General features: G+C 49.5%; 1 protein-coding gene across 8 annotated transcripts; it reads right to left on the minus strand.

The window, feature by feature from the left end:
• Positions 1 to 2,960: 2,960 nt before the first annotated feature.
• Positions 2,961 to 16,272, minus strand: MTX3 (metaxin 3). 8 transcript variants are annotated; one of them, XR_016220353.1, is made up of 10 exons: positions 16,123 to 16,272; positions 15,705 to 15,774; positions 15,323 to 15,399; positions 14,301 to 14,393; positions 13,602 to 13,784; positions 13,401 to 13,477; positions 12,787 to 12,944; positions 12,349 to 12,445; positions 11,530 to 11,618; positions 5,488 to 9,058 (listed from the first exon to the last, which is right to left on the minus strand). XR_016220353.1 is itself a non-coding variant. In XM_089312916.1 (9 exons), exons 1-9 carry the CDS (start codon positions 16,201 to 16,203, stop codon positions 8,948 to 8,950), a joined length of 939 nt encoding a protein of 312 aa, XP_089169042.1. In that variant the 5' UTR covers positions 16,204 to 16,272; the 3' UTR covers positions 2,961 to 8,947. The 8 variants fall into 8 exon arrangements, 6 of the variants coding, with proteins under 6 accessions (XP_089169042.1, XP_051709610.1, XP_089169044.1 ...); XR_016220351.1 differs by having other exon boundaries at positions 8,977 to 9,058; positions 13,557 to 13,784; XM_089312916.1 differs by lacking the exon at positions 12,349 to 12,445 and having other exon boundaries at positions 2,961 to 9,058.

Raw genomic sequence — 16,272 nt, forward strand, 5'->3', positions numbered from 1 at the left:
TGGGCTTGGACAACTGGTTGTGAGGCAGATGCGTCAGGGCTTCACAACAAAAGCATGCTAAGGTCAAGGGGCAGCCGGAAGCCACCTGATGGTGGTGCCACCCTACTCCCTCCTAGCCTTGCTGCTAGTGCTTCCTCCAAGCTCCCGGAGGCAGGGATTTCGGTGGGGCGCGGACGTTGCTTCTGTCACATGTACAACCACCCTTGTGTTAAATTCCCTCCCTTTGGATATTGATCAGTTCTTGATTCCCTTGTAGTTCCATGCAGCCTCCCTCAGTGATAGACAAACCAAGCAGTGAAACCCATAACTGGTTCACCGTGCTCCGGCTGAAAACCTCTACTACGAGACCTCAGGGTTTTGCAGTCTGAGCTCAGAACTACGTCTGCACTTTGCATTGCCTTCCGTGTTTTGGGAAAGTGTGAACTCTGTTGAGCAGAGGGGAGACCGGGTGCCACGTCACTGTCTCTGGCTGTGCTTTCCACATGTCCCCTATTGTGCATGTGTGGGGGACTCACTTCCCAAAGCAGTGGTGTGCACAGGTGGCACCCTGAGGAGGTGATTAGGCTGTGAGGGCATCACTCAGGCGGTGGTGCCATTATTGCAAGAGTGGTTCCTGACAGAAGGGATGAGTCTAGCTCCCTTCTCCTGCCCTTCTGCTTCCACCATGGGGCCACACCATGGGATGGCGAGGCCTTTGGCAGACTTGAGCCCCTCAAACTTGGACTTCCCCGCCTCCAACACAAACGCAGACTCAGGGCCATATTGACTTATGCACATCTCTCCCATACACTGCTCCTTGAGGGCAGGCATTGTAACTTTCTCTTCATGTTTCTCCCACACGTGCAGCACCCCACAACAGCCCTTCCTTAAGCAGAGTAGGAACGTGGTGGTCCAGCCACACGGATGTCGATGATGGAGTGATGGATGCTGAGCTGGGTGGGAGTGTGGCCGAGACTGCTCCAAACCACAGGGCAGACACATCCTCAGTGATTGGATTTTCTGTACATTTTCTAACTAGTATGTATATGCATGTGCACTACATATAGTCTTTAATTGTTCCTTTTGATTTTTAAAAAATGTTTATTTGAAAGAATGACAGGGAGTCACACACAGAGAGCCAGCAAGAGAGACCTTCTGTCTGCTGGTTTACTCCCCAGATGACTGCAGCAGGCAGGGACAGATGAGGAGGAAGCCAGGAGTCTGGAACTTCACCTGGAGCCCCCACATGGGTGGCAGGAACCCAGGTACCTGGGCCATCGTCTGCCAGCTCCCAGGTGCACTAGCAGGAAGTTGGATTGGAAGTGGAGCAGCCAGGACTCAGGCCAGACACTCGGATATGGGATGTGTGTCCCCAGCCGCAGTTTTTAGTCCACTGCACCACAATGCATGCCCATTTCCTTTGTTTCTTTTTCCTGTTAATTTCTACATCTATCAGATCTGGCAGACCCCCCTCCCCCTGCGTAAGCCATCTTAGCAGTATGTGAATCTCATGTCACACAGAATGTAATCATGTCCATCAGGTGGGAAGGCCGTGTCTCCCCTGTGGAAAAACCCAGGTCAACACCTGCCAGGATGGCACGACCTGACCATCTTCAAACACGTCCATTTTCTTCTTGTATTTAAAATAGAAGAGAAGTGTGTCTGGTCTGAGTTGTGTTTGAAAGGTCTCACGCTGCACCAAGACTCCCTGACTTTTCCGAGATGTGAATTCTTGAGAGGATCACCTTCCCCATGCCAGTATCCGACAAAGCAACCCCCCACGTATGCTCACGGTGCTACAGTCCCGTCCTGCCCACTCTCAGAGAGGGTAGATACCATCACTGCTGTCCCACCCAGGGAAACATCACATCTGGAGCCTCAAGGGGCATGGCTCACGGGGCCAGGGTGCTGCTGGGGGCTGGGGCACCTACAGGAAGGGACGGCCCCTTCTGTCTCCCACAACTGCTGTCAGGTCAGGAAGACACTGGCCTCTGCCCAGCCCTTGCCCACCCGAGGCTCTTGGGCAGACAGACCCCTCCCTTCTCCACTGAAGTCTCTCCCTGTTCTCTCGCACACAGGGCAGCCCTGCATGACCTGGCCTGCTCTGGGCTGGCCCATCCTTCTCCCGTGGAGATGCACATAAGACAAGGGCCCAGTGTGATGAAACGGGGCCCCTCTGTGGCCTACCAGCCGCCGCAGCACCTCATCCTCAACAGGTGTCCAGGGACTTCCGGGCACCAAGCAGTCCCAGCGCAAAGCCAAGCCTTGGGGGCGGGCAGCTAAGCACTGAAAGAGCTGCCTGTCTCGGCGCTGGCAGTGACTCAGTAGCTGTCCCTCCCCGAGGACTCCACGAGCGCGTCCTCGGCAGCAGCTCTCCTGTCCTCTGCAGAAACCGGGTGTTCCCAGGACTGCCTGCCCCAGGGGCCTTCCTGCTGCAGCCAGCGCTCAGCCACAGGACGATCTGTGCCGGGGACCGGCGCCTCGTGTGCGTGCGAGGAGCACCTACCTGAGCAGGCCGACTTGAAGGTAATGCACGTCACCACGCGTCACTCAGACCTGTTTCAAAACATTCCTCAGACGGGACACCCACTTCTCAGGGACCTGCCCCTGTTTAACTCACGCGTGTCAGTGACAGAGCTCGCTATACCCCCCCAGTGTGAAGTGTTAACAAGCGCTACCCACCCGCCTGCCTTCCCTGCTATCTAACGCTGGGGTCTTCTTCTCAGCATGTCTTCCTTTTAATGAAATGGAACATCCCTAGACTGGGTGGGCAAAGGGGGCGTCTGCCAGACACCGACAGAAGAGAACCCCACAGTCCTCCCTGCGTGTGTCTGAGGTGCTCCTTTGTGTGGGGTGGAAGGAGCGCAGCAGTGTGAGAACTCCCAGGCCAGCGCCGCCTCAGCCCTGGGTAACCATCGTCAACAGCAAGATGCAATCCACTGAAGACTTTCACCGCGGAATGAAGAAACAGTAAACATGCAGGCGGTTTGACGTTTTATTGAGAAAATAACTTCTGACATCATATCCATTTATCAGAAAAATGTTTACAACAGTGATCACCATCACCACCTCTGGGTGTTTATGCATTGTCTCTGAGTAAAATACATTCACACTAGGCAAGGCTAGCTTACTGGAATTTTGGCCAATGCTGCTTACGCGGAGATTATAACAAAACTATAATATTTGCACACTAGTTTACCATTCAGAGATAAGCATGGTGCAACAACCATTATGCATATGCATGTGTATTTCTTATTTGTTGTCTCGACTGTCAGTCTTGCCGAAGGCCCGTTACCTTACAGATGCCCACTCTGAGATGAACAGAAACAGGAGGACGTCACTTCCTGTTTCACAGAATACAAACGAGAGGCAGATGAGGAGGAAAGCTCGCCCCTCTGTCTGTGAAGGCTGAGCGCACCTGCCCCTCTCCACAGGACCAGGAGGCCCTCGCTGAAGGAGACGCAGCCAGCACGGCCGCTCCAGGGCACAGCCCCCGGAAGGCTGCCGTGGTCCCTGGCAGGCCGCGTTTTGTGATTTCCAAGGGCGTAGGCCATGTAAACGCAATGATTAAAGGCATTTCTCGGACTGAAAGGGCAACACTCAGGGATCTGAGCAGAGAGCCAACTGCTCTGAGTGCGGCTGGACGGTCCTCATGACACAGGGACGCAAAACCAAAGAAGCTCAGACCCAGTGAGGCCCAGCAGGAGGACTGCAAACCCACAGCCGCGTACACTGCAACAGGCAGCAACAGCCCCGTTCCCGTGCAGTGATCGGCTGTCCGTATTTCGTTAACCTTCTCACTTTTGGAGGCCTGTTGAGATCTACATTTTTTAGGGCAGAATCTGCTGCGAATGTAATGAAAACCACAAGCCCCGCCCCAGAGAACGCAGGTGTACATGCATGCACACGCACACACGTGCCCATGCGCACAGTCCTTGTTTGGCCACCCCCTCCCGGGACAGAATGAAACATGAAACACTGAGCGGCCTTTACTCTGCCCCTGAAGCAACCCCAGACTTCTCATGACATGCACGGCAGAACTGGCTTAAATGTGACTTTCCTGCTACCCAAACCCACCGCCTTCCTGGCACTTTAAAAGCAATCATGAAAGAATGGGAAAACTGTTCTGGAATTACAAACCGCTTCCTTCTGTCTCAGGACACCCAGGGCCCTGCCAGTCCTCTGAGCACACCAGCTCTGACGGCTGTTCCCCGCACACCGGGGTTGGGCCCCCACTGTGGCCTGCCAGTGCCTCAATAACTGGGCTGTCTGCCGCCTCAGCTCCACGTGGGGATGGCCTGGCCTGTCTCTTCCCACTCCAGCATGCTCAGCAGGGGGCCTCGGAGTAAGAAAGCTTCCAGCCAGCACAGACAAGCACAAACACTGCAGGCAAGCATGTCCCCCAGCGGAGGCTCAGAACACAAGCCACCTACTTGAAGTCCACAAGAAGGAGGGCCTACCTCACCAGCCATGGAAGCTAACCTGCCGTGGAAGCCCATCCAGCTACCCTGCCATCTGCCAAGACACACCTTGAGCAACGGCTTCTTGGGGAATTCAGAAGATGTTTTAAAAGATCTTACAGTCTAATTCCAGAGGAGTGATAAGGAGGCTCTAAAAGGACTTGTTTTGCTGTTTTGCTCTGGGTAATCTTCTCTCACAACGTCACCCTCTACTCTCTCAACCCAAAGTCACTCTTCGTAGTAGCACTGCTCGAGAACGGGAATTCTCACCAGCAATCCATGGCGCCCGTCCTGGACAAAACCCTTCTGTGAGTGCCTGTCTGCCTCCCTCACCAGGGCTGCAAGAGCAGGGCCGGTGGCCAGGCCTCCGACATGCACTGCATCCCAATAGACAAGAGCTTGGGGTTAAATTAATTTCGCAAGCCCTTAAATATCAACAAGCAAAAATTTCATCCTTATAGCGTTTTGAACATCGGCATTTTGAAGGTCTAACAAAATTTCAGGTAAACCTTTGAGGAAAACCAGATTATGGATCTGTCCTCTGATTTCATGTAATAACAAATTTCTTTAAAAATCTGCTTAAGAAATGTGAAAACACTGAAAAGTAAACACATCCCACCAAGCTGAAAAACAGCAAAAAAGAGACAAAAACCAATTCTTAATGCCAAGAACACATCCAAAGACCACCGTCACACTGCAGATTACTTCTGTGGCTCCACTCAGGACTTCAGTAAACAAGACAACCACACCAAGACAAATCCCTTGGAGCGTCAAACAAAAGGCATCGTACACGTCGCGGCCTCTGCACCCGAGTGTGGCCCGGCTGACTCGGGCAAGGGGCGAGCAACACGTTTGACCCTCAGAGGTCAGCCCAGGGGGAAGAGACTCAGAAACAGGAGATCCCAGGCTTTTGCTACCCCCAGGGAAAGGAGTTCCTGGTGTTGGGCCGTTTGTCTAGTAAGGCCAAAAAGGTCTGTGGAGAAGCATCTGTTATAAACCTGAGGATTTCTTGTTTTGTTTTTTCATTCAAACTCAAGAATGAAACAAATTTAACTCAATTTGTTATAATTTATTCATCTGAAACTAGATAGTATGGAGCATTAAATCTCAAATCATAGTTATGTAGATAATGGTAGGCTTACTCTACTGAATTTATTTTTTAAGAAAACTTTGTTTTAAATAATGATAGACTCCCAGCAAATAACAAAAATAGCATAGCAACCTTGGTGCACTCCCTACCCAGCCTCCTGTCTTTATATTTACAGTGGGATTTTAAAATATTAATGTTTTTGAGTTTATGAAAAGCCGCATATTTTTGCAGGAAGTGCTGAGGGAACCCATTAGCAAACTCAGATACCATTTTTATCACACAAAACTACTATAACAAATAGCTTTTCTAATTTGTGCCCTTTTTTGATGTTCAGCTTTTTCCATTTTTACAGACTTGTGAAGATTTTAATATAGCTCTGATTGAAACAGCCTTCGCCACCCCTTCACGTTAATACAACCAGCAATATTAAATGAATAGAAATTACAAATGGAAATTAAATGCTTGCTCCTATGAAGTCTCTAATCCTCCAGTACCCCAACAAATGTACTAACACCTAAGTTGAAATTTGATTTGCTAATGCCAAATGTCTGAAAGGCAGACAGAAAGAGCTCTCCTCTCTGCTGGCTCACTCCCCAGATGCCTCCAATGGCCAAGGCCGGGCCAGGCTGAAACTCTGAGTTGGAAATTAACCCAGGTCTCTCATATGGCCGGCAGACACACACCGGGCAGCAGGCCATCACCTGCCGCCTCCCAGGGTGTATGTTAGTGGGAAGTTGGAACAACAAATAGAGTCAGGACTCAAACCCAAGCACTCCAACAGGGGAGGCAGGTGTCCCTGTGCCAAAGGCCCGCTCCCTGCCCCCGTCACACACCATCAGAAAGAATGGTTAAATGACCATCCTCATTGTTCTTTACAGCTTCTTTGGTGCTATTTAAACCATCTATTTTTCCGATGATTGATAGGTGAGTTTGTTGACAGAACATATGCATCACAGAGGAATTACCTGACCCTTTTTTCCAACCTTTCTCTGTCAACAAGAACCACCACCAGCACATTCCCTTTTATCCTATTATTCTCCACCATCACCTCTGAAAGACGGCGGTGCACAATGCTGTGTGTAAGAGTGTAGACCATTTAGCTCAGCATACTCGACTCCCTCCAGGCCGTCACAAGCCTTCTGGTCAGCCTGAAAAATTCTTCCTTTCAACAGCTTCCTAAAGCTGGTCTCTGACGTATTTTGTGCTCAGTTATAACATCTCTTATCTCATTTGCTTCCATAACAAAAGCGCAACTAAGTAGCCCCACATAAAAATCCATACCTCTATCACATTTGTTTCCTAGCAAAAGGAGTCTTAAAGCTTCATGGACTATGTAATATAAGGCCAAAGGCAGCTGAAAACAAGGATGACCAAAAAGCCAATCAGTCATATTTATAGTCATCCCTTCCACTGAAAAGGATAAATACTTGCTATTATAAAATGACCTCATTTGGTTAAAATTTCAGGACAGGAAACATTACATTTCTGGTTGAAGCCTGCACGCCATAAGAACAAGATCTCTCACATTCTTCAAATATGCAGATAGCTTTTTCTCTGTCATGGACATATGCAGTTTTATTGAAAGAAAAAACTCCACAGCCCAGCATTATCTTCTGACTTGGAGCTACATTCGCCATTCAATTCTAGAATCTGTAATGCTGCCATAGTTCTTTCTCCTACAACTTTTTAATTTTTTTCCAGAAACTAATTATAATTCTCCTGTTTTACATATGTTTTACAATTATAAGCCACTCCAAATGCTTTTTGGAAGGCATACTATAAATCATAATTGAAAATGACTAATCCTGAGTAAAGCATAAACAGATGTCTGATTAGTGTGTTAACCACGTTTCTCCAATACACATCAATCCTAGAGAACGAGAGAGTCTCATGGTCATGATTTTCAGTATAAAATATCTTCACAGATTTCAGATTGCTGGACTCTAATAACCTGCCTTAGAAGACAAAGGGCACACACACACACACACACACGTGAATGCAACCGCCGTAGAAGTAATGCGAGGTTCATTAGGTACTTTCCCTAAATGCACCCAAACAGATGAGGCAGATTTTGAAGACTACCTGCTTCTCATTTGATTTAAACCCCTCAAGAAGAAATATTTACAAGGCTGGAAGACTCCTGTATAAAGAGGGTGGAGGCCAAACACGGGCGCGCACTCGGCCACGTTAGCAGACTCCTCACTACAGAGCTTGCTTTCCTGACGGCGTGGCCGAGGGACTGGGTGAGACCGGCCGCGCATCGTGGTCATCTTCTAATGCACTCAGCAAAACGCGCGCAGGCATTTTAAAAACCCCAAAGTGGTTGCAGGACAGCAGAAGCACCTCGACCACTAAAATAAGCAAGTTTCTGTTACAGGCAAAACTGCCACACAGCCAATCCTTCAACAGCTCAACAACCATTAAATAGAAATATTCTTAAAAATGTGCCAGTTCGGATATTCCTTCGGATCCCTCAACTGCAGCTAGAGTATATGGAAAATCATTGGTGTCAGGGGCTTTCTGACCGTGTGAGCTGCGCCCTAGGAAACAATGAGGCCCGAGCCCCACACAGGGGCCAGGGGCCTGGGGCCAGGTGCAGGCGGTGTCTCTGCTCTCCTGCCAACCCACTGCGCGAGCGCCCGGATTTTGCAGCCTAGCAAAGTGACGATGCTCAACCACATCCAGTTTTCCTGGAGTCAAGACAGGAAAGAGATGAGCGGGTGAGAGATGCAATGCAAATACACGGGTCTAAAGTCGCCATGTTGGCCCAGGAAGCTGAGAGCCCTTGCTGATCTCTACTGGACACGCCAGCAGACACCGCTGTTGCAGCGAAGGGCACCTCGTCAGAAGTATGCTGTCCTCGGCCGCCGTCAACAGTGACAGATGTGGTACTGGACCCAGACTTAGGAGAGCACACTTAGGAGAGCATAATGAAAAAGCGTATTCCTCCTTTTTCAGTTAAACACAGGCTTTTCTACTGAAGTAACTTACATTTTTCCTGTTCTAACAGGCATCAGATTTCTGAACTGAAGGGAAAAACGCCTCAGCCAAACAGCCACATATTAGAATTCAGCCTTGTCTAAGAAAATCAAGTTAATAAACTGAACAAATGAGCTGGGATAAGTGAGGAGTACACATTCAGCTTTTGGTCAGCAACACGTGGCCCGCAGGCAAAGCGGGCTTTTATGTACAGTACAAAGTGCTCTTCCCCGCCCACCAAACTTGTTCAGCATTCACCTGCATTATGGAAAACGCACGGCCAAGCCAGAACACAGGCGTCCTAACTTTAAAAAGTCAGAAAAGGTTCCTTTTGTTCTTCTCTACACCCACAAGAGGTGTTTTCTCTCTGCCTCGACACCTCTAGTGTGCATCACCACCACCACCACCATCTGACTTGGCGCGCAAAGCGTGACGGCCATCAGGGCGACAGCCGCTGGAAGGAGTTACTTTCTTCCTCTGCCGGAGTCAGCCTCAGTGTCGGCAGTTTCCGAGGAGGCAGCTGAGGGCTCTGGCGGAGCTTGTCATCCATCTGCAGAAAGTACAAAAGGGTCGTCTGACTCACGCCTGGCACTGCTCACGTGGCCCGCAGCGCCCCATGCGCACTGCCGTCCAGGACAGTACGGAACCAGGTGCTCCGAGGACGGCTACAGGAACCTCTCCTCCGAGTAAGCTCCGACCATCTGAAAGTCATACCTCAAACACCAGCGACTCAGTATCTGGAAAAAGCAATGCGGCTCAGCCTCGATACCCTCACAAAATAGTGAGTCCATAAGACGACACTTCCACTGGACTTGGCCACGGCATGGCTCGGTTGAAGGGGACTTCAACAATAAGAGGCAAAGCAATCCTGCAACACTGAGCGCCATAGTTTACAAAGCAGCGCGCGTACCTCACTCCTTCCCCCACACGCTGGGGAGAACAGGCAGCCAGAGCCCCTCTCTGCACTGCACACAAGCCCAGCAAGACTGGGAACTAGCAGTGATCTGCCCAGGTCACGACGCTGGCTTCAGAGCCGAGACTGTAACCTGAACCCAGGCCTTCCTACTGCAGCACCATCCTTCTCTCGAGTGCCCCCGTGCCTCTGTGACAATGACCGCATCCACTCAGAGAGCAGCTCTTCAACGCCTGCAGTCCGTGGACAAATGAAGCAAGGAAAAGAGGCAGACGGGATTCAGACGTCACCCAGCGGCCTCCAAACTCGACAAATCCCAGGCCTGCTGGGAGAAACCAACTAACTTGGGCACATTAAGACGATGCCCACGAGTGTTGGCTTGCCCAGAGAGCAACGCTTTGCATCCTGGGAAACACGGAGGCAGGGAGGATCTGGCACTCAGGCCGTGAGAAACCACTTCTAACCGGGGCACATCGGAAAGCAGCGTCATGTTACCTGCCTGGGGGCAGGTGTTTTGCTGGGCCTTGCCGGCTTGCAGAACAGTGACCCTCTGCCTCATCCTCTCAGGATGTGCCTACAAAGCATGCAGGGAACATTTCAGCGGAGGGACACAGGATTCGTGGGAAAGGAGCGGGAATAAAAGACGAACCTTTCATCTTCCAAGAGAAAAGTACTACCAAGGAGCTATTTAAATTAACTGACTGAAGATGTCTTTTCCTTCCAGTGAGAACTAACATCCTCGAACAAATCCTCTATAGCAGCGGCCAGTAGGATTTGTTGCTCCTGTGTCTGGTGGCCAACAGGAGACCCCACACTTCCCACGGCAGATCAAGTGTGAGCAAAAGGGTGTCTGGGAAGGAAGAGTGACTGAGATGGGCCAGGACGCTTCCACTGCTGAGGGCCCGAGACGGGGGCGCACAAAGTGGTGCTCTGGCCTCCCCCTGCACACGCAGGGGCTGCACAGCTCTCTTCCCCTGTCATGAACCTGCACAGGGAAAAAACGGAAACGGTACTGGACAGCCCTCACCTAACAGGTGGGTGAGCTTGAATTCCGCACACTCCGCGTTCAATGTATTTTCTCACATGACACTTATGGACGGAGCTAACAATTCAGACAGACTGGGCTTACCAAAACTTCAATAACGTGACCTCACACAATCTTGCCACCCAGTGTTACTTACCTCTCAAACTGGAACAATTTGCGCAACACTACAGAAAGTACCAGAAGGTCATCGGGAGAACGAGAGCTGGAGACCTGCCTCGGAGCACTCCTGGAGTGGACACTCCAGGGAACTGGATGGTGGGTGGGCTGCCAGAGAGCAGAGCCCAGTGGAGAGCACAGCTGAGCCCAGAGCTAGGGACCATGCTAGGTGACAGAGACTGCAAAGCTTCAGGACCCCCGTGGGGACATGGCCATGATCACAGGTGAGCCTGCACAGAGCTGCATGAGGGCAGCGCATAGCTGGGTGATGCTCAGCTAACATGAGGCCTGTCACGGCCAGCCTGGGTTATCTGGCCACGTCACCCCACTTGTTTACTGAGAAATGTGCAGATCTCCCCTGTGTTTTCCCAATGAGAACCACATCTCCACTCCTGGCTGTCAGCCCTACCAGTCCTTCAACATCTCACTCACAAAGAAGACACCGCCTCAAGTGTCAAGATACCCACCTGGTGGGAAAAGCACAGGGCACGTTTTCAAGCGGAGAGGACAGAAGGAACAAAACAGGTCTCCTGGAACACAGACAGACACTGAGGCGCGACACTAGGAGCACATCGGCACAGGCAGCTGCCCTCAGACGTCAGCCCAGACCAGCAAGCAGGATGGGTTTTTGTTCTGGTTTTCTAACGCCAACATTTTGTATTCCCAGCTTGAAAAGGACTAACTGTGAGGCAAAAGTAAACTCTATCTGATCTCCCAAAGTGATCAGACCACTGTTGGCTTTGACACAACATTATATGCAACTTAGTAAACGTCCACTTAAATAGCTTTCTGGAAAGTAAACTAAAAACTGAGAGGGTTGGGCAGTGAATACGTGGCCTGAATGATAATATTAATGGCAGAAAGAAAAAACGCTATACTAGGAAACAATGAGTGATGGAAACGTGACCTTTTCAATCAAGTTGGACTCCTTATTGACCAGCTGCGTGAGCTTCCGCAGATTGGCGTCTACCGATTCAGGCCCAGCTGGAGGGGTGCCTAAAAAGCCAGGACGGAAACCAGAGGACAGGAGACAAGAAAGCCTTTAGAGCTGCTCAGCCGGGAAGATCTGGGGTCCACCCACTCTGCCACTTGCCCCGCCCTCCCCCAGGATGCAGAGAAAAACCATTCTGGGTTCAAAGGCACAGTTACAAAGGTCAGGAAAGCTCGGAAACCAAATATTAACAAAAGGATAAAGCGTGTCTGCAAAGCAGACCATGTCGGGTGACATGCAGGGAGCCAAGCAGTCCTCGGGCCCGCCCCTCCCCACACTTCAGTTAGGTCCTTGGACAGCTTTCTAAGACGGTCACCCCCAGATAGCTACCCAGCAGGCATGCGAAGTATCAGGGACTTAAAAACTCCAATTCCTGAGGTCTATCCCCGAGAGGCCATGTTAGTAAATCTGGAATAGGACCCAAGATTTTCTGTCATGTAGGCAGGTTTGCTAACCACTGCTCAAAGTAACAAGGTTAAGTGTTATTTAATTGTATGACTCCCAAATTATTAACCCCTCCCTTTATACAAATCACAAAACCCACTCAAAATATATGTGTGTGTGCATGTGCCTATGGTCCCACCTAACCCAGTTATCTTTATCACTTTTGTTTCTTAAAAAGACAGCTTCAGCCATCTTTCCCAATACAAATTTAGTATGCCAGTGACTTAAGCACAAGGCCCCACACTGTCAAGTATCCTATCCAAAGTGACAGGTGCCCTCTATTTACGATACCTCCAGTCTGATGCAATCGGTTTTCAGGGAGTAGAATCAGGGGAGTGTACCTCACCAAAATCAATCTGCTGCTGATTTCTGTTCATGCAGGAAAACACTAGAAGCAGCGGGTAAGAATCATTTAGAGGAATTACCCATTAGGATAAATACCATTTTTTTTAAAGCAGGGACTCAGTACCTATGGTTTTATCTTTTGGAAGAAAATGACCTATGTCAGAGGAGCAATATTTCACGGACAAAAAGGAAAAAGTGTGTGAGACTCAGAGCACTAGATAAAAGGCAATGACCCATTCCTCTCTTTAAACCAAGCTGGAGGGTTCTCCGACCAGCAGTTCAGGCCCACACACACACACTTTCTTCTTCATTCAAGGAAGTGATGCTCTTAGAAGCATTTGCAAATACTCCGCACACAGACCCTGGTTGAGGAGAGCGGCTCACCTCCGAGAGTGAGCCTGAAGTAGCTGTGGAGGATGTCGTCACAGAAGCGACACAGGTTGGAGAGCTGCTTCAGGTGCTCCTGCAGCTGGACTTTAGGAAACCGAACTTTGTACAGCGGTGCGAGGAAGCCAAAAACGTAGGCATCCAAGGTGCAGGGCCTAGGCACACAGAAAGGACCTCTTTCTAAAGCACATTGGAAAATGCTGACTTGGGATGGTGTTTACAGTTTTCTTCATAAATGTCTGTCAATTCTTAAGGATACTGTAGTCTTTCTTAAACGTTTGAAGATTTTACAATATAGTCTTTTAAACCTTTTAGTTTATAAAAAATAATGTAACTAGGATTTTACTCATGAAGCACTTTTTAAAAATACTCATTTACTTTAGAAGAAAATGAGGTTGTAATTAGCGATTCATTTTTACTCACAAGTGTTGAATTGGAGGCAGGGCAAGAACATTCTCAGGTATTTTAAAGTTGCAGCTTGGGGATTCAATGTTAGATTGCCTCTTTAGTGAAAAACTCATCTTTCCACGGTACAAGGGGCTTGCTTTAAGAAAGTGCGCAGTGAACAACTGCACAGCACAGCACGTTGGCATCTAAGGGCAAGTACTCACGTGTCTCCAAAGAAAAACTGAGACGTCCCCAGTCTGTATGACAGAAGGTTGAGGCACTCCTTGGCATCTCTGTAGATCTAGGAAGAACAAATCTCGTCTCAGAGGCGGCACGGTGCTGGACGGTACTTGGGAGGCAGGCCTCTCTCAGTGGCTCACCTGGGCGCGTTCTCGCCCCTTCTCGGAGAGCAATGCGGACCATACCTGTGCTTCCACCTCTTGGAGCTGGTAGAGGGGGGGCGCTCCCCTGGTCAGGAGAATCCTGTTCAGCGCCCCCCGAGACATTCTTCCGGGCAGGATCAAACTCAAGGGGAAAGGAATCCGAGAGGCAAACCACGGCTTTGTCACAGTAAAGTAATTGTCACTCTCAACCCAGAATGTGTGAAGCTATGAAGAGACGGAAAAAACATTACAGGTGTGTTCCTTTACTAAAAGATCACTCAATCAACGTGAAAGTTTTTCGTAACTATCTTTGTATAAAGTGATATTTGTATAAACTGACCACATGTTCCAGTTAGAATGACTCAGGATAAGACAAAATTATTTTAAATGTGCGAGTTTTGTTGATGTATTGCACAGCCCTGGAAGAAGGTCTGGCACACAACAGGTACTCAGTAAGTTTTTTGCTGATAAAAAATTATGGCCCACCCAACTCTACAGGGAGTCAAGCATTTATCTCCCACAAAAAAAAAATTATTTGCAAAATGACATCATTTTTCACGTTCATATTTGGCACACCACTTGAATGTCTAAAGGAATCCAACGGCACAGAAATATGAGAGAAGCAAGGTTACTGTGTGAGCGGAATTTCCTATTGTAAGCCCTTTTCTTGGTTTTTCTTCTCACACACTAAGAACGTTTGCAGCCAGGTCACTAAGGTCCCGTGCCGCTCAGAACTCTCACCGCGGCAGGCAGGAGCTTCTCTTCCAGGAGAGCGACGTAAGCCAACGTGTCTGCACCTTGCTTTGCAGTCAGCTCATAGTCAGCGTTGTATTTCTGGGAAAAAAACAAACCCAAAGAACCTCAGAAGTCAAAGGGTACCCCACAGGCAGGCAGGCTAAGCTAGTGAGGACTCCTAGTCCTCCTCATGAATGGTAAACAGGACATGGAAAGCAGGAAAAAGACACAAACTTGGTCAAAACTGCTGCTTGCTGCACTGAAAGTTCTTAGCATGGCGTCAGGCAAAGAGGGAGGTAAATAAACGTGAATGGTGATTCTTTTATTAAATGCTATTATTTCAATGCTTGTTAATGACCTTGTTCAGTAAGGGCATGTAGCCCAAACTTAATAAATAAAAGCAACTATTATTTTTCACAAGAAGGCAAAAGTTCCAACTAGTTGCATTTTTTTCCAATTTAGAAAAGCCTCAAATTTTATTGACACAGTTTTTAAAAAGTATTGACAAAACCAGACATTTGCTTTTTTATATATCTTCACATGCTTAAACATTTTGGATGCATTATATAAATCTTCATATAGTCAAACATTTCAGATACATTATTTCACAGAACCTTTAACTAAGGCATCAGATAAGTGCTTTAAAAAAAAAAAAACAAAACAACAGTTGCTGGTTCCCAGGAGCTGCTGTCACATCCAGCACAAGATATACAGCAACTATGTGACTAAACAGTCTCATCAGTAACTTTAAGAGTGAAAATGGGTACACTCAGTTTTCTTATACATTTCAATGAAATCCAAGCAAAATGCATGAAAATTTGAGCATAATCAGTATGTGACTTTCCAATTAAACTAAAACTCATGCTTTACAGCAAAGACTCGTCTATTTTCTTTTTTTAATCAAACTTTAGGTATCTCAATTGTCTAATGAGTTGCAAAAAATTCTAAAAAAAAAAGAGAGACAATGTATTTTTTAAAAAGTAACATGCAGGGATCGACCATCTACATCTTCAAAAGGCAACACCCACCTGTCTCCTTAAAAAATTGAGGATTTTTGCAGGCTGACAAACAATGCTGTCTTCAGCTGTCAAAATTGGTACATCGCCTGCAAGCAAAAGACAGTTTACACACAGGGAGCGTGAACTCCTGGAGGAGCCTGCAGGCCCCTGAAAGCTACAGCAGTCCCACACGTGGAGGGGGGAGAGCGCGCACGCTCGTCTTCGGTTGTGCAATTTAACAAAGGGCCCTTCTAGAGAAGGTTCTCACGTCTCACAGTTCCCACTGCTGGCTCCACTCCGAGTCATCACTCAGAGGGACCGAACCCTGAGCAGCACAGCCGAGGTCGGGGGAGCGGCCCGGCCTCCCACGGAGCAGGACGCAACGCGGAGCAGGGGAGTCTCAAAGCTGTACCTCTCGAACCTCGCCAGGTGTTATCTACGACGTGGACTTGCAAGGGCGCACCACAAAACTTGGCATAAGCCTGAAACAGAGTTTGCAAGAAACCATTTTAGACCGGGGCCGTCCCGCCCACCGCAGAGCAGCTTCCCGGGACAGCCCGGGCCCCGGCGGCACAGGCGCCCCACCTGCGGCCGGCTCCCGCGGACCTGGTGCCCGAGAGCATCCCGCGGGGCCGGGCAGCTCCGCAAGCCTGGGGGACTCGGGAGCCCGGCGGGGGAGCCACGGCGGGGCCCGGGCCAGCTTGGGGCTGGAAGGCCGAGGGGAGCCCAGGGAGGTCCCGCGAGCCGCACCGCGGCACCCCGAGTCCGGCGGCCTCGCCCCTCCGGCCCCGCCCCTTCTCCCCGCGCCCCGGCCCGCGAGGCGGCCTCACCAGCACCACCAGGGACTCGCTGTGCACCGAGGGCAGACCCCAGCCGCCTCCCCAACAAGTGAGCTCCAAGGGGGCCGCCATGTTGCCGGGGCCGACCTTCGCTGCCCCGGAAGTACTTTTGCCGCGCCAGCTTCCGGCAGGTGGAAAGGC

The sequence above is a fragment of the Oryctolagus cuniculus genome, chromosome 14 (genome assembly GCF_051225735.1).
Source record: "Oryctolagus cuniculus isolate XC-2025 breed Fujian yellow rabbit chromosome 14, ASM5122573v1, whole genome shotgun sequence".
Taxonomy (NCBI): Eukaryota; Metazoa; Chordata; class Mammalia; order Lagomorpha; family Leporidae; genus Oryctolagus; species Oryctolagus cuniculus.

What these genes read in the sequence shown, in the direction of transcription:
- MTX3 (XM_051853650.3), bottom strand. Translation starts at nt 16,203, where the DNA reads ATGGCGGCCCCCTTGGAGCTCACTTGTTGGGGAGGCGGCTGGGGTCTG. An exon ending in CACCTGGCGAGGTTCGAGAG is followed by an intron (nt 15,400 to 15,704) that starts GTACAGCTTTGA and finishes TTTTGCTTGCAG; the next exon opens with GCGATGTACCAATTTTGACA. An exon ending in CAGTTTTTCTTTGGAGACAC is followed by an intron (nt 12,945 to 13,400) that starts GTGAGTACTTGC and finishes CTGTGTGCCTAG; the next exon opens with GCCCTGCACCTTGGATGCCT.